General features: G+C 38.4%; 1 protein-coding gene across 1 annotated transcript in view; it reads left to right on the top strand.

The window, feature by feature from the left end:
* The window catches only part of ptprm (protein tyrosine phosphatase, receptor type M), a 431502-nt gene that overhangs the window by 359945 nt on the left and 48433 nt on the right, over nt 1–23124 (top strand). Inside the window, exons 20-21 of the mRNA XM_031903767.1 lie at nt 8654–8741; nt 11717–11793. Coding sequence (XP_031759627.1) covers nt 8654–8741; nt 11717–11793 — 165 coding nt within the window. The remainder of the gene's footprint in view (nt 1–8653; nt 8742–11716; nt 11794–23124) is intronic.

Here is a 23124-nt window from a genome sequence, read left to right as displayed (position 1 = left end):
ATATCAAGCATCACTGACATGATGTCACTTCCTGTTCCACCCTCTCTTGAGGTTAAGCAATTTTGAACTTAAAATTCACAAAGCTATTTGAAACCAGGATGGTCAAAGCAGGCAAAGACCCTTTGGATATTTGTTTTATGCCCAACCTTATAGGGCTGCAGCTATTGCATGTACCCTCACAGGGAAGCCATTATTATAGAGAAATCAGTGAGGATTTAAAGAGATACTGATACCAGAAAAAAAATAATAACATCTGTCATAACATTGCCTTGCTATGCATGCTATTTATAATTTTGCCCTAAAAGTATTTGCCCAATGCTTTTACATTACCTATCTGATCCCCCATGTATCTCTATGAGGGGGCTGCCATATTTGTGCAGCAGAAGGCCGTTAGCATTAGAAGCTGTAACTGACAGGCTGAGAAGGGACAGTCAGGTTGGCTAAACAGTCAGATTTAGGAACTTAAAGTAACAATTATCTACAAAAGCAACCCTAGGGGGCTGATTTACTAACCCACGAATCCGACCCGAATTGGAAAAGTTCCGACTTGAAAACGAACATTTTGCGACTTTTTCGTATGTTTTGCGATTTTTTCGGATTCTGTACGAATTTTTCGTTACCAATACGATTTTTGCGTAAAAACGCGAGTTTTTCGTATCCATTACGAAAGTTGCGTAAAAAGTTGCGCATTTTTCGTACCGTTAAAACTTACGCGAAAAATGCGCAACTTTTCGCGTAAGTTTTAACGCTACGAAAAATGCGCAACTTTTTACGCAACTTTCGTAATGGATAGGAAAACTCGCGTTTTTACGCAAAAATCGTATTGGTAACGAAAAATTCGTAAAGAATCCGAAAAAATCGCAAAACATACGAAAAAATCGCAAAATACCGATCATTACGAAAAAAACGCAATCGGACTCCATTCGACCCGTTCGTGGGTAAGTAAATCAGCCCCTATGAGTAACAAACAATCAACATAACTTATGTAACCAGCATATTTTTTAATGCACGTCACTATTTTGAAGAGTAGTTATTTAGTGTCACTATCAGTTTAAGAGTAATATAGGTGACTGTATATATGTCCTTTTCTCTCAGTTTGCATTAGAAACCAATATTAGACTACTTGCACTATGTAAAGAAGGGTCTTAGAGTATTGAGCTGTGTAAAACAGGATATGTGCCATATAAGATTACAGAGATTAGTATTTCCGCTATCAGAAGAAAATATTTCAGGTTATATGAACCCTGTGCTGAATTTTGCATATAAATCTACCATCCTAACTGTCATCTATCTTCAATCACAGACATGAATTTTACCTCTAAGTGTAGTTATGCAGGAATAAAACTTGATTTCTCTCTCAAGTAAAATAACCTTCCAAAATAAATCTAAATTGTAAAATACATGACTTACTAAACTAACCACTTGAGAAAAATTATATACAGTGTAAATCCAATTAGAAAAGACTATACTTAGTCAAAACCATTTTGTTTTAAAGGGGTACTATCATCCCCATATTTCCCACTTTTAAAACATATTAATAAATGAATATATTTACCTTTTAGAAAATGAAATATTTTAAAACTGCTGCTGATTTATATAATCTGCTTGCTTAAGTTTATTACTTTACAGGCAAAAATATACCCCCAAACAATGTACGCCTCTATAAAAATATGTACAATAAAACAGCCCATATGTAAAATCCTGCTTTTTACACCATTAAATAAACCATTTTTATAAAAATATACTTTAATCTCTGGGCCATATGATTCAGGATGTGCTCAAACAAACCAAGAGCGCACATTCATGTTAGGTCACATCAGCCAATGAATGGACAGAATCTTGCCTTTTACTCACACTTAGGGGCTGATTTACTAAGACACGATTTCGAATCCGAATTGGAAAAATTCCGATTGGAAACAAACATTTTGCGACTTTTTCGTATTTTTTGCGATTTTTTCGGCGTCTTTACAGTTTTTGCGTAAAAACGCGAGTTTTTCGGCATCTTTACGATTTTTGCATAAAAACTCGAGTTTTTCGGCGTCTTTACGATTTTTTCGTAGCCATTACGAAAGTTGCGCAAAGTCGCGATTTTTTCGTAGCGTTAACACTTGCGCGCAAAGTCGCGCCTTTTTCGTAGCGTTAAAACTTAAAAGGTGCGACGTTTCGCGCAAGTTTTAACGCTACGAAAAAATCGCGTTTTTACGCAAAAATCGTAAAGACGCCGAAAAACTCGCGTTTTTACGCAAAAATCGTAAAGACGCCGAAAAACTCGCGTTTTTACGCAAAAATCGTAAAGACGCCGAAAAAATCGCAAAATTACCGATCATTACGAAAAAAACGCAATCGGACGCATTCGGCCCGTTCGTGGGTTAGTAAATGTGCCCCTTACAGTTAGAGCTTCACTATTTCCTGTCAGGTGATCTCAGACCTTCACAAAATGGTGGCTCAATGTAAAAGGGCAATATTTACTGATATCCAGTTTATATTAAGGCCACTTAATATAATATTAACTATATGTTGGTTAAGTATTCATTCTGGGGGTAAAATTGTCCTTTTTTTTCTCTGTTATGAGTTTAAGGACTCTGTAATGTAACAAAGGTGCAAATTTTGTTCTAGGTCTAGTCATCTATTGCTGCTACTTAGCAGGTAGAATGCACTGGTCACCTGTTTGAAAGTAAAGAATTTATTGGTTGCTATGGGTTTCTGCACCTCTACACATTTTATTACATATTCCTCATTATATGCTCATATCCTCATGATATGCTCCGATTGACTATCCCCTAGGAAGGAGAATATGCAGCATAGTATTTTTGTCTACCTTTACTATACTGCACAGGGTTCACTTGGAGAATGAAAGATGGCAGTGTAGTGATCTCATGGAAACTACCCCAGGCCAATATGTTTTTAGAGAAGAGTTGTCACCCCAGTTAATCTGAGTTTTCCCTTTTGCTGTGTGTGACTTAAATATTTGATTACAATTTTCTTTGCAAGGACAAACTGTGCATTAATGAAATAATAAGTGCAATAATGTTTTTAAAGTTAAAATAAACTACATTTGAACATATTTAAAACATTTATTTGAATGCTTTATAAATAGGGATACACCGAATCCTGGCTTTTTTTTTTTTTAGAATATGCTAATTAGAATTCAGAAAGGGTTAAATGGGCAGTGAAAAAATTGTGCAGCGATTTTTAACCCCTTCCAATCCTAATCAGCATATGCTAATTATGATTCGGTTCGGGATTTGCCCAAATCCTTCTGGGTGGGTTTGGGGGTTCGGCCGAACCCAAAAAAGTGGGTTCGGTGCATCCCTATTTATAAATGAATATCTTTTCCACAACTACTTAGTTTATTAGACATTGTACATTACATAAATACAAATGACATTTTTTGATGAAAGTGCCTATTTAAATCATATCAGATAGTTTCATACCCAAGAATTGCTTCTTTATTCTTTGTTGTTTTCGTAATCTTATGTTTAGTTCAAATGGGCAAATGCAAACAGCCAAAAAAATAGCACAAATTGAAATGCCTTTTGGAATAGACTAATAAGGGGCATGTTTATTGTGCTGTGTGAAAAACGGCGAGAAAATTCGCCACACATCGCCAGGCTTTGCCGTGTAAAAACGGCGTAAAATTGGCATAATTTTTTTTACACGTTTTTTCTTCCACCGTAACTTATGGAAAATAACGGCATAAAATCCGGCGTTCAGACGGTGATCTTTTCCATTTATTTTACACAGCTTTTTACTCCGAATTAGTTTTACACAGCATAATCAATATGCCCCTGTAGAAAATTGTAGCTCAGGACCAGTTTGGAAAGTGAACTATAACATGTGACACAGCAGTTGTGCACATTCAGCAGATACTGGTCTGCCTCCCCTACTTACTTGAATGGTGAGTCTGCACCTTCATACATTGCCACCTATGTGGCAATTTATGATTTATAAAGGCTGGAGTGAGCCTTTGCCTAACATAATAGCCAGACCTCTACTTCCTCCTTTACCGCTTTCTAAGCTGTTAGCAGTCAGTAACCAGCAATCAGACTTGAGGGTGGCCATATGGGACATAACTGTTCAGTTAGTTTGCTTATGAATCTGACCTGCCTGCTCACAAACTAACTGAACAGTTATGTCCCATGCAGCCCCTCCCTAAAGTCACTGACAAACTAACAGGTTAGAAGATTAGAGAGCTGTAAAGGAGGAAGTAGTGTTCTGGTTATTATGTTAGACATCTGCTCACTCCAGCCTTTATAGATTACATTTTTGCCTAATTAACTATATTAGAAATATTTTTTTACATTATATTTTGCACAGTCTGTCTATTTTACTCAGTTTCATTTTTACACTGAACTCTTCCTTTAAGATGGAATACACAATAGATTATCTGCTTTTCTCCTGGGCCTTTTGCGAAAAAGGAGGCAACCACAACACATGCTGTGTGTTGAAGGCAATAAGGTGTTTAGAATCGGTTTAAAAAAACTCTAAAACCATAAAAATAAAAATGTTGATAAATCTTCCCCGAAGTGTTATATTCTTTGGTTGCAGTGGGGGTATTTGGGACCCATGCATATCCAGATCAATAATGCCTAAATGAATGTTCTGAATTGAGTCATTAGATAATTTGTTTTGTCATTTTGGCCAAACAACTTTTATAAAATGTAAAAAATGTAGGAGACATAATGGCAAGGCTGACCAAACTGCATTAAAAAATATAATGCGTGCCCATAAATCAGCCTAAGGGGCACATTTACTAATCCACGAATCCAAATGGGAAAAATTCGGATTGGAAACTAACATTTTGCGACTTTTTCATATTTTTTGTGATTTTTTCGTCGCCGTTATGACTTTTTCGTAAATTGTCACGACTTTTTCATAGCCGTTACAACTTGCGCGAATAGTCGCGACTTTTTCGTAGCCGTTACGATTTGCTTGTATATTGTCGCAACTTTTTCGTATTGAACGCTCGTAAACGGCGGGCAAAACTTTCAGACTTTGCATGATTTTGGAAGCCTCCCATAGGACTCAATGGCACTCTGCAGCTCCAACCTGGCCCAAGGAAAGTCTCCCATAGGGCTCAATGGCACTCTGCAGCTCCAACCCGGCCCAAGGAAAGTCTCCCATAGGGCTCAATGGCACTCTGCAGCTCCAACCTGGCCCAAGGAAAGTCTCCCATAGGGCTCAATGGCACTCTGCAGCTCCAACCCGGCCCAAGGAAAGTCTCCCATAGGGCTCAATGGCACTCTGCAGCTCCAACCTGGCATCCAACCCGGCCCAAAAAGTCTCCCATAGGGCTCAATGGCACTCTGCAGCTCCAACCGGCCCAAGGAAAGTCTCCCATAGGGCTCAATAGCACTCTGCAGCTCTGGCCAAGCTCCATAGGTCCTCGAGCCCAAGGCAAAGTCTCCCATAGGGCTCAATGGCACTCTGCAGCTCCAACCTGGCCCGAAGGAAAGTCTCCCATAGGGCTCAATATCTGCAGCTCATGGAATCTCAAGCTCTCATCGGCCCCCTGCCAGGATTGGCACTCGCATAACCCGGCCCAAGGAAAGTCTCCCATAGGGCTCAATGGCACTCTGCAGCTCCAACTGGGAAAGTCCCAAGGAAAGTCACGATACTGAAGCTTGAATGAATCCGAAACCATCAGACTTGGCACGATGGCTACGAAAAAGTCGTGACAATTTACGAAAAAGTCGTAACGGCTACGAAAAAGTCGCGGCAATTTACGAAAAAATCGCAAAATACCGATCTTTACGAAAAAAACGCATTCGGACGCTTTTCGGACGTTCGTGGATTAGTAAATGTGCCCCTAAGAGTTGTAAACAGTGGTGCAACAAATCCATATGAATAGCCTGGCAAAACTAAAAAAAAACCCTCTCCATATATGCACAAAAAAGGATATAATTATGTATTTATAGATTAAATTCCTGTCCTGTCTGTGTTGTAGCTTTTATTTATCTAACCACTTTTCATTTTAACATTGTTAAGAGCAGTGAGTGAGAAAAAATTATGCATCGCTTTAAGTAACCTCTTCAATTGTTGTATATTTTATTATTTCCCATTAAACGGACATGAAAAACCTTTCTTCAGTGTGTAGCAGCTTAAATTATGCAAATGTTTTTGAATGTAATTATAATGCACCCGTTGTTAATTATAAATACAGCCTTTATTTTCATATAGATCGTATTTATGCCATTTGAATAATTAAGTATTCATGTTTGGTGCCAGCTTCATGAAACAAACTATAATTCTTGTCTGTTTACTTGCACATAGACAGGGTCTTTAGTTTATTGCCTTCTTTAGTACATAGCATGTGTATATTCTCACAGTCCAACAGGATAAATTGACTCCTTTGTTTAATACACATTGAAAGATTAGAAATATAAATCTTTGGTACAATAAGATTATATCTTTATAGCAATACTCAGCATTTCCTTCTTAAATCAACTTGTGTTTCCACTTAAAATATCTTGCCACTTCCAATCTTTTGAACTCTTGGATTAAGACAATTTATTACTACTGATAAGAAACGAGCTTAAATACTTGTAATTGAAGTATAAATTTGCATTCACCCCATCTCAAGACTATAAAGGTGGCCATACACGCACCGATAATATCGTACGAAACCTCGTTTCGTACGATATTCGGTGCGTGTATAGTATGTCGGCGAGTCAACCGATATCGCAGGAAGCTGCTGATATCGGCCGACTCGCCGATCGGACCAGTTGGAAAATTTTGATCGGGCGCCATAGAAGGCGCCTGATCAAAATCTCCCTTCAGAGCTGAATTGGCAGAAGGAGGTAGAAATCCTATTGTTTCTACCTCCTTACCTGCCGATTCAGCCCTGAATGGTGTGTGGCACATCTGATGATGTTTCGTGCGACCGATGGTCGCACGAAACATCGTCAGATCGCCACGTGTATGGCCAGCTTTAGCAAGATGTGAATCTGGATGAAGCCCTGGATTGAGCTATCCTAATCTAGAAACCTAGATTCCTTATTGCAGAAGAAGCTTGAGATTCAAGTATGGGGTTATGGCACTATTAAAGGAACAGTAACACCAAAAAATGAAAGTGTTTGAAAGTAATGGAAATATAACAGACTGTGGCCCTGCAATGGTAAAACTGGGGTGTTTGCTTCAGGAACACTACTATAGTTTATATAAATAAGATGCTGTGTAGCCATGGGGGCAGCCATTCAAGCTGGAAAAAAGGAGAAAAGGCACAGGTTACTAATGTTGCTGTTCCTGTAAATGAGCACTTGCCCTGGGCCCTTGGCCAAGTACAAAATGCATTTAGATGATAACTAATTGTTTTACAAGTATTTTTAGCTAATATATGGTTTTACATTTCACATTCACATTTTGGATTCAATGCCTTCTCGCATTGCCGGTTGCAGCCCTGTCACTGCCCAAGTGTTAGCTGGAGTTGCTATATATAAAATTACAGATGCCTTTAAAAGAGAAAGCATACCCAATTGCATTTGGTAACTCCATTGCATTTTGGGGAGGCAAGAAAGCTGCCCATTGTCTGTGACATCAGGCCTAAAATGCTACCTGTTGATTGGCTGTTTTGTGTTGTTATACCAGTAGCAAACTTTGCACTTTTTTATATTATACATATAACATTATGTCACTTTTGGATGTAGTAACCCATAGTAATGAATCAGATGTGTCAAACAGCAGAGAAGTACACAAGAGTTTCTGGTTGCCATGGATGGCTAAAACAAGACCAATCTTTTAATTTGAGGGATGTTTTAGACCTGACACATGCCACAGCCACATATAGAGTATGAAGCAGTGATCCCCAACCAGTGGCTCGTGAGCACCATGTCCCATTGGATGTTGCTCCCAGTGACCTCAAAGCAGGTCTTCATTTTTGAATTTCTGACTTTGAGGTAAGTTTTATAGGCGTAAGGACCATGTGTCGTGCCAAACAGAGCCTCTAGTAGGCTGCGACTCCACATTGGGCTACCAGATAACCAGCCCCAGCCTTTATTGGTCACCCCCTTGAATGTAACTTCTGGAAAAAGGAATAAAGAATTATTTAGTTAGTTCTGCACTTACCTGAACTAATATAGAGATTTGTGTATAGATAATGTATGGTGCTGCTGTCTTTGTGTGTGATGGGCCCTAAGGCAAAAAATAATTTACCATAACCTTAGTAATGAAGTCAGACTCACTGATCTATGGTATTTAATTTGTTGGGAGTTTCTGGGGATTGTAGTTTATCAACAGGCTGCGAATGGGTTCTCTAACAACCAACGTGCAAGGTACAAAGTGATAGGTGCAAAACCTTGCCCATTGCCTTTTGCACATGCCAAAGAGTTGTAGTTGTTCATGTTAAAGGGAAACTATACCCGCAAACAATGTAGTTGAAAATGTCAAGCTTCTTGAGTTCCCCTAAGAGAACTTATCAACTAATATTTTTAGCTTGAGTCACATTTTAAAGCAGCATTTTCTTAAGTTAAGTGCAACATGGAAGGGAAGTGGATCTATGACTAGTGGCTAACCAATCATCTCTTCAGAAAGCATATTTTCTTCTGGTTATTTAAAACAAAGACCCCATTCACAGTTTGCTGGCAACCTTGGAATTAATGCTTTCTGTTTCCCTTTCTGTGTGCCACAATGTTTAGTCTATCTATCCTTTTTTCAGACTTTCTTTGAAGGACAGTCGGCACCATGGGAGTCGGCAAAGAAAGATGAGAACAGAATGAAGAACAGATATGGGAATATCATTGCCTGTAAGTGTTGACAGTATGATAGTGGCTACATAACATTCTTTAACAGTCAGTAGCTGCTAAGATAAAATTGACCATGAAATTCTTTCAGCATGCATTTGGAGGACAATTATGCTTTAAATCCCACAAGCAACATTGTGTTTGCATAATGAATACCGAAGCCTGCAAATTAGATCTACATTAACCCTTTGAAACCCGAATGCAGAATGAACTTGGCCTCTGTGGAGCTAATGCTGCTAATTTTGCTGTGTACAAATGTACTGAACAGCGAATAATTATGCACACATTTATCTTAGGTTGAGAACTTTCGTCTCTGAGCGATTTAAGCTTGAAATTAAAGATTTCATTTACACAGGCAAATTCATAACCTTTATAAATGTGAAACATCAGTAGATCGTTCAAGAAGAAAAGGTTACATATTTTTCACCTGTTAAATAAATCATCCAAACCCAAAGAGCAGGTGTATTTTTAAAACAGCTGCCTTTTGTAGGCGGCTATGCCCCAGCTTGCACACTGAGCTAATTTCCGAATCTGCAGATAATCTGTTATAAAAAAAAAATAAAGACTACAATATGTCAAGTAAAACACCAGCGGAAAGCCTTCTGAATCCATAACAAACATGCGCCTAAGGTGCCGTGAATGAAATAACAGGCATGGACAGCTTTATATTATATTCATTGGTTTTTGATTTTTCATTGGCTGAAACAATTTTTACTAAATACCATGGGAATTCCAATACACAAGATCAAGTTACTTTACAAACAACCTAACTTCTTACTAGATGGATTTCTTTTACATTATCCAACGTGAACCCTTATTTATCATTGGTCACATTTCAGCTTCACACGAGAACATTTGGACAACATTTTTGAAATATTAATAACTTTTCTACAGCCTTTTAATGATTGGCCAATAACAGTCTGAAGTTACTCAACGGCCATTCAGGAAGCACCTTTTAGGAAATGCAGCGGACACATGCAAATAAGACCGTACTGTGGTGCCTCTTAATGTATCACTATGAGATTCTGCAGTCAGGCTTTTGACACCACCTTTATTATTGGAATTACATTTAATTTGATTTTTTTTTCTTTAATAGAAAAATAGATGCTACATTCGTTCCAGAAAGGTGCATTTTGTGGTAATCAGCAAGTAGACAAATCTGTTGGGATTTCATGGAGTTATGATTTAGCTAATTCCCTTCTCATTTTCCCTGTAATGGGACTAATAATGAAGAGCAATCACCGTTGTTTTTCTGTTTTGTTGTGTTTTTTTTTAATCTAAATCTGCAAATGAAATCTTTGTGGAATGGAGCATTGAGAATACATGTGGGAGAGAGTGTTGTATTTTAAGTGAAATTCTCTTTTACTTCATTGCAGATGAATTTTTACATTTTGGCCAACAAAGTTTCTAAACCTCTCAGCTTTAGTCACGAGACCAATATATGAAAACTGTCAATGCTAAATTCTCTTTGTTGCATACACATTGCTGCTAGGGTTGTTGCTAACTTTGTTAGAAAGTTGTAGTCTTTATTTTCAAGTTTTAAAAGCCTTCTACTTTATTTGAATTGTAACTCCTTTTTGCCGTAAATCACAAAACCGATCTCCTAGAATGGCTATAGGGCATGGGGTACACTTAACTCTAACACACACACACTCTAAACACATGGGCATTCACAATGTGAAAGGATCAAGGGGAATCACTTATGCTGTGTGTAGAAATATAAGGAATGAGGGGCACCAGAAGGTTCTTGCAGCAAACTCAAACAGAACTGAATTTACAGTATTTGTGCAAGACATATGACACACAGGGTTAGCAATACTCACAAAGCCAAGGTATAATAAATAGAATGGCAGGTTCAATGCAGAGGGAGCAAAATAATGATACACCACTGTGTAGAGTAGCTTGGGTAGTAACACAGTCCTTAGGTTTTCTACCTGTAGTGACCCGGATCCGATACAGCAGACGTAGATCAGGAAAAATAAATCTGGCTTATACCTAAGCCAGAGAATACTCCCTGCTATCTCTCCTGGCTGGAGCAAAAAAGCTGCTCTTGCTAACTAAAGCTGACTATCTCAAGTTCCTAGAACATGCTATTACAGAAGATATTCTGCACTTACTAAATTTTCATTCACAGGGTCCTTGTTCCCTGATTTCATCAGAGGTAAAGGTCCCTTTGGGGCAGAACATCTTTACTGGGGCCTTGTTAAACCAAGGCTGAGTGAACATCCACCTGATGCAGGCCAAAGAGGAAATACCCACTAAACACTATATTACACAGTGCAGGAAGTGGGCATAAGGCATATGGCTAATGAAGTACCATACGCTAATAGCAAAATAGATACATGGGCATTTGCTCAGTAAAAATGGAAATAAGGAAGTACAGGGTTCAAAACTATAGGGAGTGTTAACCCTATAGGTCTTTACATCATTGTAAATTATTTTTTTAAAAATAACAGCACACAGAACACTTTCATGTTTATACTATATTTCCTTACTACTTCAAATGAGATGTGAGGGTAACTTTGATCAAACTCTAACTCCTAGTGAGTGGAGGGGAACAGTGAATGTTTTAGCTTCATTTCTCTTCATTTCTTTTCTCCTATGCCTAAAGGTATTATACATACATTGAGTTATAACACTCCTCATAACACTCTCATAACAAGGTTACAGATATACAAAAACATTGGTCATTGTTCAAAAAAACATCTATAATGGTAGAGAAGTACTAACCATGAATTTACCCTAATTAAGTTGGCTATTCAGGTTTATCCAGGAAAACAGTTTCAAAACCCTCACCCCAAGTGGCCTTCTGTTTTTCTGCCCCCTACAGTGCTAACAAAAAACTGTTTAAACTTTAATTACTTATCAGTCTTTAAATTATGCCCATTGCAGCTTAATTAGCATGTACTGTAAGATTGTTTAGTTAAAAATGTATGCTGTTCTTTTTAATGCATTTTGCAAACTCAACTGTATTTCAGATGACCATTCTCGAGTGAGACTCCAAAGCATTGAAGATGAAGCCAGCTCAGACTATATCAATGGAAACTATGTTGACGTATGTACCTCGTTAGTATTTCCTTAAGCAAACTTTGCACATTTTGCTGTTCGTATTTAATTGCATTTTGTCATAAGAATTCAATGTGTTTCCTTTTTGTTAAAGACAATTTTAAGGGGCAGTATACCCCCTTTTTTAACAGAAATGCAGCGATGAGGGTTTGGGCTGAATGTACTTTGTGCCTATTGTTTTAATCAGGAAAAACATGGAAAAATTGGAAATTTAAGCTACTCCACGTTTGGTTCTTGTGAGGTAGATAATTAGATCACTAGTATACAACTCCCTCGCTACCCCCTTTGTTTTTATATTTTGTCAGCTGGAGTTATTGGTAATCTACTTATCTACCTTGCTAAGACCAACCAATAGCCCCATGTGCCTTATTCTGTACTATACTGCTAACTTATTGTACAGCGCTGCGGAATATGTAGGTGCTTTATAAATAAATGCTAATAATAATAACTGAGCATGTGAGTTAGCTATGAGAGTGAAAGAGATGCAAAAGTTAGCTATGGCAGGGTTATCAGAGTTACCGTTTATTTATATAGCGTCATCATTCCCTGTAGCGCTTTACAGGGTAACAAGATACAAATACAAGACAGAACAGTTTACTTAAACAGACAAACCTTTCATCAGAATTGATTTACAGTAATGTTTTACAACTGAATATTGTTATGATACAATAGGAGGAGTGCCTTGCTTGCAAGAGCTTACAATCTAAGAGGGGAAGAAAGTGAGACATACAGTAAGGATAACTAGTGTTATAGTAGAATTCTTGTTGGTTAGGATAGTAATGGTAACTACATAGTGAAAAATGGATACCACTAGTTAGTGTGCATGGCTACCAGTAGTTAGTGTGAGCAAACAGTAAGGGGGTTAGGAGGGAGTAAAGGGTTTAGGTTATAGGCTAGGTGGTTCTGAAATGATCAGTTCACCTTTAGATTAACCTTTATCATGATGTAGACCAGGGATCCCCAAGCCACTGGAATAAGAATAGGAGGGGGACCGAATAGAAAGAGATGCGATAAAAAGTAGCAGTAGCAATAAAATTGTAGCCTCACAGAGCAATGGTCAGTTACCCCCCTTTTAAAAGTTGGCAAGAGGTAGAAGAGGAAGGCAAATAACGATAAACAAAATATAATGAATACCAGTTGCAAAGTTGGTAGGATTAGGGTATTCTATAACATACTAAAAGTTAACTCAAAGATGAATCAACCATAGAGCATGGAGGCTCTATCTCTAATGGGATAGGAGTAGAGAGGTCCAGAGATCACAACACTGTTAAATTGTTTTTAATGAAAATCAGGGTTACTTATATGATGGCAGTAACACATTAAGAATATGGTATCCATGCTAGGTTAGAAAACTTTCTGTGTTCCAACTGTTGCAATTTTAGGTTTCCCTGCTATCACAGCCTTAAGGGGCATGAAGTAAGCTCCTCAACAGCTTGGCGTCTGGCCATTGCCTGTCACTATAGTACTAACACAAACCAATGAGGACAGTCAGCTTTACAGTAGCTTTCCTTTAGTTCCCTTACGAGCAAGTTGCAGACGATTTATGGAATAGAAATACTCCCAGTTTATTTGACTTCTGATCATTGGATAAAGTAAATGTTATTTCCTTTTCCTGTCAACAGTTTGCCATAATTATTCATTAAACAGAAAGCTGTTTGCATATTAATGTGACAAAACTATACAATTCCTAGTGCTGTGATTTGCAATCTCTTGTCATCTCTGCACTTTTAAGTTCCCTTCAAAGGAGAGTGCAGCTGTTAACCAGTGCTTTTAATGCAAGCAAGCCATTTCATTAAATATGGAAGCTATTTAATTATTGAATAGCTCTTCTTTGTTCATACTGCACCATGTTAACTTAATGTTTTACATTAGAACGAGCCATATTACATAGGTGTTCGTTTGTGGATAAGCCTTTTAAATGAGAAGTGCAATTGAAAGTAAAGGAATATAAGTTAGCTGTACTTGTATAAAGTCATTAGAAAGTGTCAGCAAGGAACCAAGGTCATTGTAAATCTGTAACAAAAGAATAAGCCTTTTATTAATGTAATTATAATATTTAGTGATGAGCAGGAATGGATTTGCAGCGAAATTCCATATTTCACTATTGAAATTTTTCCGTGAAAATTTGTGGGTATGTCAAAAAAGGTGCAGGTTCGACAAAACAGGAGTGGTTGCATACAAAAGGGTGCAGTTGTGTCAAAATAGGCACAGCCACGTCAAAAACTGTCGTGCTTCACCCGCGTTTTACAGATTTTTTGCCATTTCAAGAATATTCTGTAGTTTTGCAAATTTTTCGACGAAGCGGAACGCGACAGATTTGCTCATCGCTAATAATATTAAGCTATGTTTAACACTTTCCATGCCAAGGTTGCCGCACCCCACGTTGCCAGTAAACTTTCACTATGGCATACAGTAGGTGAAAGGAAAACCCCAAACTGTGTGGCTTTTGCACATTGGTTCCTTTATTCTAGCAATATGATGCTACCCAATATTAAAAGTAGTGATAAGCGAATCTGCCCAATTTTGTTTTGCTGTAAAATTTGTGAAACTGCCGAAAAAATTGCAAAATGCTTTGATGAAGCCACTGCGCTGCTTTTTTTTACTTGCACAACTTTTTCCTCATTCCAAATACATTAAAGTCAAGGCATTTTTTCTCTGCAAATTTTTGTTGTCACAGTGAATTTCTGCTGCTGATGGTGAAATGCTGAATTTTGTTGCGATTCCATGCCTAGTAAAAATATTAGCTCACCGCTAATTAAAAGTTTTAAAGACCTGGCGACAATATACCTAATTCTGTTAACAGGTATAGGATTTGTTATCCGGAAACCTATTAAACAGAAAGCTCTGAATTACACCCTCCCATATATCTCCCATAGTTTTCATTAGTGATTAGTGAATGTTTTTTGGCAGGCATGAATTCCCTACAAAATTCTGCATTTCACCATTGGCAAAATGACAGAAAAACCCCTTATCTTGAGAATCCCAGGTCCTGAGTAGTGATGAGCGAATCTGTCCTGTTTCGCTTTGCCGAAAATTTGAAAAGATCGGCAAAACGCAGAAAAAGATGGAGTAAAAATAAATCACAAAATATTTGCCCTATAAAAAATCAGTGTCAAATAAATGGTACATTTAGCAAGCTGTATATATACAGACTAGTAAAAAGAAGGACCAAAGAGAGATATAAATATATGCCCTGCCCTTCCCAGCAAAGACCCTAGATTAGGGTCAAGAGACCAAATATCATAAGCAATACAATAAAAATGAATGCTTCAAAGTAGAAATATACAGATTAAATTATATTAGTTTCCGTGTAATGTAAGCTGATCAGATCACTCATTTAATCAGGAACACTTAGGAAAATGAAATCTTAGGGGAAAAATGTATCTGCATACATATGAGTGACTCTTTCTGTGTTTATTGAAACTGGGGGTGATATCATGACTTGAAAGGGTATGAATAAAACCATCTCTTCCAAAATAGCTTATTTTTTATTAGAATTACTATTCTAATGCTGCCTTTGGAAAGCTGTACTATATTTCATTTAGACTGAAGACACTATGGGGCTGATTTACTAACCCACGAATCCGACCCGAATTGGAAAAGTTCCGACTTGAAAACGAACATTTTGCGACTTTTTCGTATGTTTTGCGATTTTTTCGGATTCTTTACGAATTTTTCGTATCCATTACGAAAGTTGCGTAAAAAGTTGCGCATTTTTCGTAGCGTTAAAACTTACGCGAACAGTTGCGCATTTTTCGTAGCGTTAAAACTTAACGCTACGAAAAATGCGCAACTTTTCGCGTAAGTTTTAACGCTACGAAAAATGCGCAACTTTCGTAATGGATACGAAAAACTCGCGTTTTTACGCAAAAATCGTATTGGTAACGAAAAATTCGTAAAGAATCCGAAAAAATCGCAAAACATACGAAAAAATCGCAAAATACCGATCATTACGAAAAAAACGCAATCGGACTCATTTCGACCCGTTCGTGGGTAAGTAAATCAGCCCCTATGGGTCCATTGACTAAACAACAACTCTTTGCTCAATAACCACATTTTTAGTGCCAAAATTCACACAGTCCAAATTGTTATTTAAATGTATACAGGTATGAGAGCTGTTATTCAGAATGCTCAGGCCCTGGGGTTTTCAGGATAAATGGGTCTTTTCATAATTTGGATCTCCATAATTAAGCCTACTAAAAATCATTAAAACATTAAATAAACAATATAGGATTGTTTTATTCCCAATAAGGATTCATTATATCTTAGTTGGGATCAAGTACAAGGTACTGTTTTATTATTACAGAGAAAAAGAAAATCAGTTTTAAAAATGTGAATTATTTTTTGAAATGGAGTCTTTGGGAAATGTATTTCGGAGCTTTCTGGATAATGGGTTTCTGGATAACAGATCTCATACTCAAAAATAAGTCATGGTCCTTCAATATTTCTAAAATATTTTTCATAAAGATCTATCTACCTACTATTAGACATACAGCTGAGTGGATTATTAGAATGCATGTTCTATATTCTATCTATTTTTGTAAATACTTTTATAAGTATATGATTAAGCTGTTATTTCAGGGCAGTTTTATGTTTTCTCAATTTAAAAGCAGGCATTGATTTCTCTGACTATTATACTGGAATAAAAAACTGTAGCAATGATGGCTTAGTTGTTGTTTGGGTACATTATAATCCTGCAGGAGCTTGCGATAATATGTACTTGGCAAATCAAATATTGAAAAGAAAATGTAGTCCCCACAGAATCATTATATAATTACCATACTATTGTTATGTTGCTTCTACATTTTTTAATGCTGTGTGGTATTTAAAGGATGCTTTCAAACTATGCACCATTAAAATGATATATTCAAAGTAATTTTTGCACAGTATGTGCAAGTAAGAATTGGCCCACAGCAGTGCTATTGCTTTTAAAGAAAGAAATGTAAAAGAAGTTTTGTGGAAACTTTTCTGTACAGTTGTGATGTGCGTTTTTTCCCTATATAAGGCATACAAAGTTGAAGAAAAAGAATTACAAGAATTCTTGTATGAATGAAAATGCAATGTGAACAAAAATTCATGCAAATCACAATATTTCACCCACAATGGAACATTTTCCCCCCGCTATTTCAGTGTAATAGTGCTGCAACTTGCAAGAGATGTAAAGTTGCAGGTGCAAAGGGCAACTTCATTGGTAAATCTTACCCAGTTTTTCTTAGTAAATATGTGAATGGTGTTGCTACCTGCATACCAGTAGACAACATTATTACCATACAGTTCAGTACTTGTGAATCAGCAGTTGTGTGAGAGCAACACAGAGCATTGGCTACTCTTCTCTCCACCTGCGTTGCAGCTTCAGAGAACGGTTATTTGCCCAAAAATGCACGCTGTCGCATTTTTCTGGCCAATCACCACTCCATGTAGCTAAACTCAGGCTGAAGCCATGCCTGTCAGTGCAACTATACACAGGAGCCTATAGGAGTGGATCCACTTCTTTGCAGCTGCCTACAAAACAAAGGTAGAGTGAAGCAAAGCCAACATTCTGTTTTCCTACAACCTAAGAGAACAATGGAAGTAACTCCTCACACAAAGCAGGTGTTCATTAAAGGGCTTGCTAGCTTCTGTGTCCTGTGCAGGTATAGGATCCGTTATCTGGAAACCCGAATGCCCCAGATTATGGGAAGGCCATCTCCAATAGACTCCATTTTAAATAGTATCTTGTACTTGATCCCAACCAAGATGTAATTAGTTTTTATTGAAGGCCTACTCCTCACACACTTCACGTACCAATAAACATTGATATCCCCTCTTTCAGCTACCACCCAGGGAAGCCCCAGCAACTTTTGCAATTGAACTTTAACTACTCCTTAACCTCATTTACTTACCAAAACACAGGCAGGAGGCTGTTTATTCCCAGGCACTTCCTGTAAGAGTCTCATTAACACCCTCCCTTTTATTGGGTCCTACACCCTACCTCTGTGCTTGTTTACAAACAACACTTCCCTTCTTATCCCCTAGTCATGACCCTTTTCAATCCAGTGGCTTTCCCCCATCTCACTCCTTTGGGGCCTCTGGACAGTGAAAATCAGACTGAACAACCATTCATTTTTAACTTGGAGGTAAGGCCAACTTAACATTTTTATACTGGGCACTTTTAATATATACAGTATATATATTCCTGGGCTGATTAGCCATTAATTATTTTACATATTAAATGTAAACTGAACTGATTACTGGTCCACTGTACAACATATCTTCCTTTCAATATACTGGCACTTCTTGGAAACCTCTTGAATAAACTGTTGAAAACACTGATTATTATCATCAGACATAGTTTCCAGACTTATTCTGCTTATGGCACACACACACAATAAAAACAAAAATACAGAAAACACTGCATGTGTCATTCCTTTAACTGGACTCCTGTAGAACCGCGCTGCATGGTTGAGCAGCAATCAGTTGAAAGACATGCTGCACACCTCATTGGTCTCTGACATAATGCCAGAAAACTCTCCTTGATATGTCTAGTATAAGTGAATCTAAAGCAACTGGATTTGCTAAGTAATCATTGAAGACATTTCACTACTCATCCGAGCAGCTTCTTCAGTTCAACTGACTGGTATGGGAACTCTGTGAGTTTCAGGTGTCACCTCTCTGAAGAGTTACAAAGTGCCATTGTGACTGGATTAGTGAAAGAGTTTATGTGCCAAGGACTTCCCATACCAGTCAGTTGAACTGAAGAAGCTGCTCGGATGAGTAGTGAAACGTCTTCAATGATTACTAAGCAAGTCCAGTTGCTTTAGATTCACTTATACTAGATATACCATGACATGGATGAATGAAAAAGCCAGATATAGGATAACCAACAAATCCAGCATATTCTCTGAATAAAATCTGCTCAGATGCTCTACAGAGAGATATAAATACAGTATGCAGCTTTCTTTCAGCTACTCAGCCAAAAGTAGTCATAGGATATGGCATTTTTATTGACATTTGGGATTAAACTCCTGGTTATATGTCAAATACAAAACTAAAGAGCAGGGCATTTTGGCTTTTTGATTGTTGTTGATTTGCAGCTCCCATAATCCTCTACCACAGCACTGTCTAACTGGAGGTCCACAGGCTGGATGTTGGCCTCCAAGGGCGGGCACATGTCTAACATAATGACCAGAAATCTACTTCCTGCTTTACAGCTCTCTAAGCTGTTAGCAGTCAGTAACCAATCAGTGACTTGTAGGGGGGCCATATGGGACATAACTGTTCAGTTAATTTGCATTTGAATCTGACCTGCATGTTCACAAACTAACTGAACAGTTATGTTCCATGTGGCCCGCCCTAAAGTCACTGACTAAGTAAGAGGTTAGAGACCTGAAAGCAGGAAGTAGTGTTCTGGTCATTATGTTAGACATCTGCTCATTTCAGTTCTTTTAAGGCCCACATTTTGTTTAAAAACTTCAAAGACCGCTTTATATGGCATCATCATTTTAATGTTATCAGGCCCTCAAACTTCTGGTATGACAAATGATCGACCCATTAAAAACATGGACAGGCCAGATCTACCTTGTCAGTAGCAATACTCATTGGCTCAAGGTACTGGTAGTCATAAATGAGATGTGGGTAATTGACAGGCCCGGATTTGTGGAGAGGCCACAAAGGCCCGGGCCTAGGGCAGCAGGAATGTAGGGGCGGCATGCCGCCCCGCCGCAACGGAATTTTTAAAGTTTTTTTCCGTATGGGGCTTTAAAGTTTTTTTCCGTATGGGGCTTTAAATGTATGTGCATGCGCGCTTGTTCGCTCGTGGGGGCGGGGCCGGGCCGAACAACGGGGGTGGCCTAGGGGCGCCCAGAAAACAAATCCGGCCCTGGTAATTGAAAAGATGGAAACTTTTCATTTGTTCTAGTATCCCATAGCAACCAATCAACTGTTTGCTTTCTAACAGCAAATGAGAAAATGCTTCCTGCTGGAGCAAACTTCCCACCTGTTTTTGCATTATTATCATCTGTTACTGTATATAGTCCTGAAACTTTTCATTTGCTCTAGTAACCCGTAGCAACCAATCAGTTGCTTTCCAACAGCAAATAATGAAATTCTTCTTGCTGGAGCACCTGTTATTGCATTATTATCATCTGTGGATACAGATTTGACTTTCATTCTTTTTTGTTAGATAAATGGAATAAAAATTCTGCTCTGTACCCAAAAGTATATCATCATGTGTGTGTAATCGTATTTCAGATGCACATTTAAATTGTGAAGCAAACTTTACAGAACCATAAAACATTTCATATTTGATGGAAATAATGCACAATTTTATAGCATATGAGCTGTTTGCCTGCTGAATCCCATGACTTTCCTTTCAGCAAAAAGGATCCTTTTTTAAAAAACAACAGCAGCTTAATTGCAGTTTGTTAAAATGCACGTGCAGTCATTGAGTGCGCACAAAGTATTCCAGGCACATCTCTTGTGCACACAGCCCCTAAGCTAATTTGTTCTTGTTTCAATTATGTTTAATTGTTGGATAGGTTTTTTCATTTTCACACTTTTTTAGAGTAATTTTGGAAAGCCTCATGATAAGGAGAGCTGTAATTAATGCAATTCTTTGCTGTAAACATCTTTATGATGGTTTAAGTGCCTGCATGCAACTATGGTGAAGCCGCACATCGATCAGAATGTGCATAATGAGACGGGCCCTGGCAGCCAGGAATGCTGAGGCCTTCACCTACAGCTGTTAAGTATCTAATAATTGTCATACAATATAATATATATTTTGAAGTATTTTACCCCACCTAAGGGGCCCGGTAGACAAACCTTATAACCTGAAGAGCCAAACCTAATAATTTTCTCTTTGTAATGAGTAAGATTAATTTCTAGGAGAAACCCCTTTCTCCTTATAGAAGAAGGAAAGGACAAATTACTGGGGGTCTTCCAAATATTAGCCCCCCCCCCCAGTGACTTTAATTGCTTACCTGAAACCCCAGGCTGGTGTTCTGTTAGGAGAAAACTGCAGAGGCCGTGGTGTATGCGGGCGAGCAATCTTTTTTCCTTCTTTCGTCTTTTTTGCTCAACTGTGCATGCATTGGCCCCAGGACTCCAGGCCAGGGGTATCAGGTGAGTGATTTCAATCACTGGGGGGTGCCTAACATTTGCCACCCCCAGTGATCTATCCTTTCCTTCTCCTTTAAAGGAGAAGGAAAGTCATTTTGGCATTTTACTTCACCACATTAGTGCCACTTAGAACAATATATTTATTCTTCAGAAACCATTACCATATCTGAGTAAACAGCTCTAGTAGCTTTCTCTGTTTGCTTAATATAGCAGCTGCCATTTTAATTATCTTCCTGCTTCAGCTAGCCATCATAGCTCAGATCACACATTGCTAAGGGAGGGGGGGAGTTCTTAGCATTCTTGTGGGAAGGGGAGCAGGAGAGGGGAGAGAGGATAGAGGAGAGCTGAGCAGACTCTGGCCCAGGGAATTAAGGATTTTTCTGAGAGAGGAAGTCAGATTCCCAAACAACATGTTTACAAAAAAGGAGACAAGAAATCCTGTGTTTCTTTTGATGTTGTGAGTGCTTATGGCTGTATTTACATCAACCTTTATGACAAAGCTCACTTAGTTTTTTAGTTTTAAAGCTCACTTAGTTTTCATGATAAACCATGCTATACTCTCTTGTCATTAAATCTAATTTGGCCCAGTATGTCCTTAGGACAAAAGGGTTAATTTAGGATCACAAGCATGAACACAAAATGTCATCCAGTAGTATGTGCCAGGCCCTCCCCGCATGAAAATCTGTGGGGGGCCTGCCCCCCCCCCATCTACCCACCCATTCACATACTTGCCTTTGTTACTCCCCAGCTGCTAGCACCAGTAGATAGGAGAGCAGCTGAGGAAGGGAATTTCTAAAAACTACAGAAGACTCAGACCCTGCAATCTGTGTATCCCGTCCCCCCCGTGACCCCCACAATGCAGGGTCTTCTTCCTCAGTAGTTACACCACGGTTTTCTACCATGTGCATTACTGCAATATAATGCAATTCACACCCCATATTTCAAAAGCAAAATGTGGTCACAAACAAAGCACCCACTTCTAGCTGACTAGATTGAACTAGAACTGTGTGCACTGAGGCAAATTTTGTACCTTACACGCTGCACTTACTTTGCAAATGAGCCATAATGAAGATTTGGCCATTTACTGACTATAGTTTTTTTAGCTATTGTGTTTGGCTTTTAAATCAGTTGTCTTTTTTTCTATGTTCATCTGGGACCAGTTACTTTATTTGTTCCAGAGTTATTAATATTTGTGTGCATTAGTTTGCATATTGATATACTGCATGTGGTTAATTAGCACCGAAGCTTCGTACTACAAATGAGCGGGTATCTTTAGGACAGCAGGTGGTGAATAGCTTTAAAGAATACAGAAATTAGCAGTGTGTTGTGTCTCCAAAGGATGCTGAGCGCTTAACATTCAGCTCATGTCCCCATTGCGTGGTTGAGATCTCACAGAGCGAGATGGAAGCATGGAACTAGGCCGTGAATGCACAGTCTCTCTCCCTCCAGTGTGCGCTGTCTCCTGCTACAACAAGTTCTAATGTGGCTGCGCACTTGTCAGCTCTTCCTGATCTCTTCCATGAGTCACACACAGATTTAGCCTCATCAATCTCCCTGCAAAGAGCTGACTTTTACATTATATTCCTATTATTGTCTTCAGTCCTTTTTTAATGATGCCTTAAGAACCTGGGCTTTAGGCCAGGGATCTTCAACTACAGATAGAGAACTTTATTTTTACATCACACAGCCCACAGCACATCATGGCACAGCATTTGCTTCAGTAAAAAAAGGGTGGTTATCACCTACTGGAATAAAGTGCCATGGTGAGATATGAGGGCTCATTTATGTCCAATGTCCAATGTCGCCGCAATGTTGCTGCATTGTGGGGGAAAAAAACATGGCGACTGTGCTTTAAATTGGACTTTGCACTCTGTGATTGGGAAGGTAAATGAGCCCTACGGTGAGGCGAATATCTGCTTAGAGATTGCTGTTTCATAGTTAATTTCATATAACTTTTGTTCAACTGCACTGCAAGAACCAATGACAGCCGTTGGTAGATGGCGAGGGATGCATGTAAGCATTAGATGCAGTCCAATAATCCTTGCTTATTAGCTATACTATCTAATGCTCTGATTCCTTAAAGCTTTCACTGCTGTTGTGACTAGTTTAAAAAATTGGGTTAAATTGTGTTTTGTACCAGTGTCTTTTTCTAGCTGATACTTTTTCCCCAATTTTCTCACTTCCTAAGCCTCCCTAAGCCTCTAAAGATGAGAAATCCATT

This window comes from Xenopus tropicalis, chromosome 6, assembly GCF_000004195.4.
Source record: "Xenopus tropicalis strain Nigerian chromosome 6, UCB_Xtro_10.0, whole genome shotgun sequence".
NCBI classification, from domain to species: domain Eukaryota; kingdom Metazoa; phylum Chordata; class Amphibia; order Anura; family Pipidae; genus Xenopus; species Xenopus tropicalis.
Note: the sequence above shows the minus strand (reverse complement) of the source record. Positions and strands in the feature narration are given on the sequence as shown.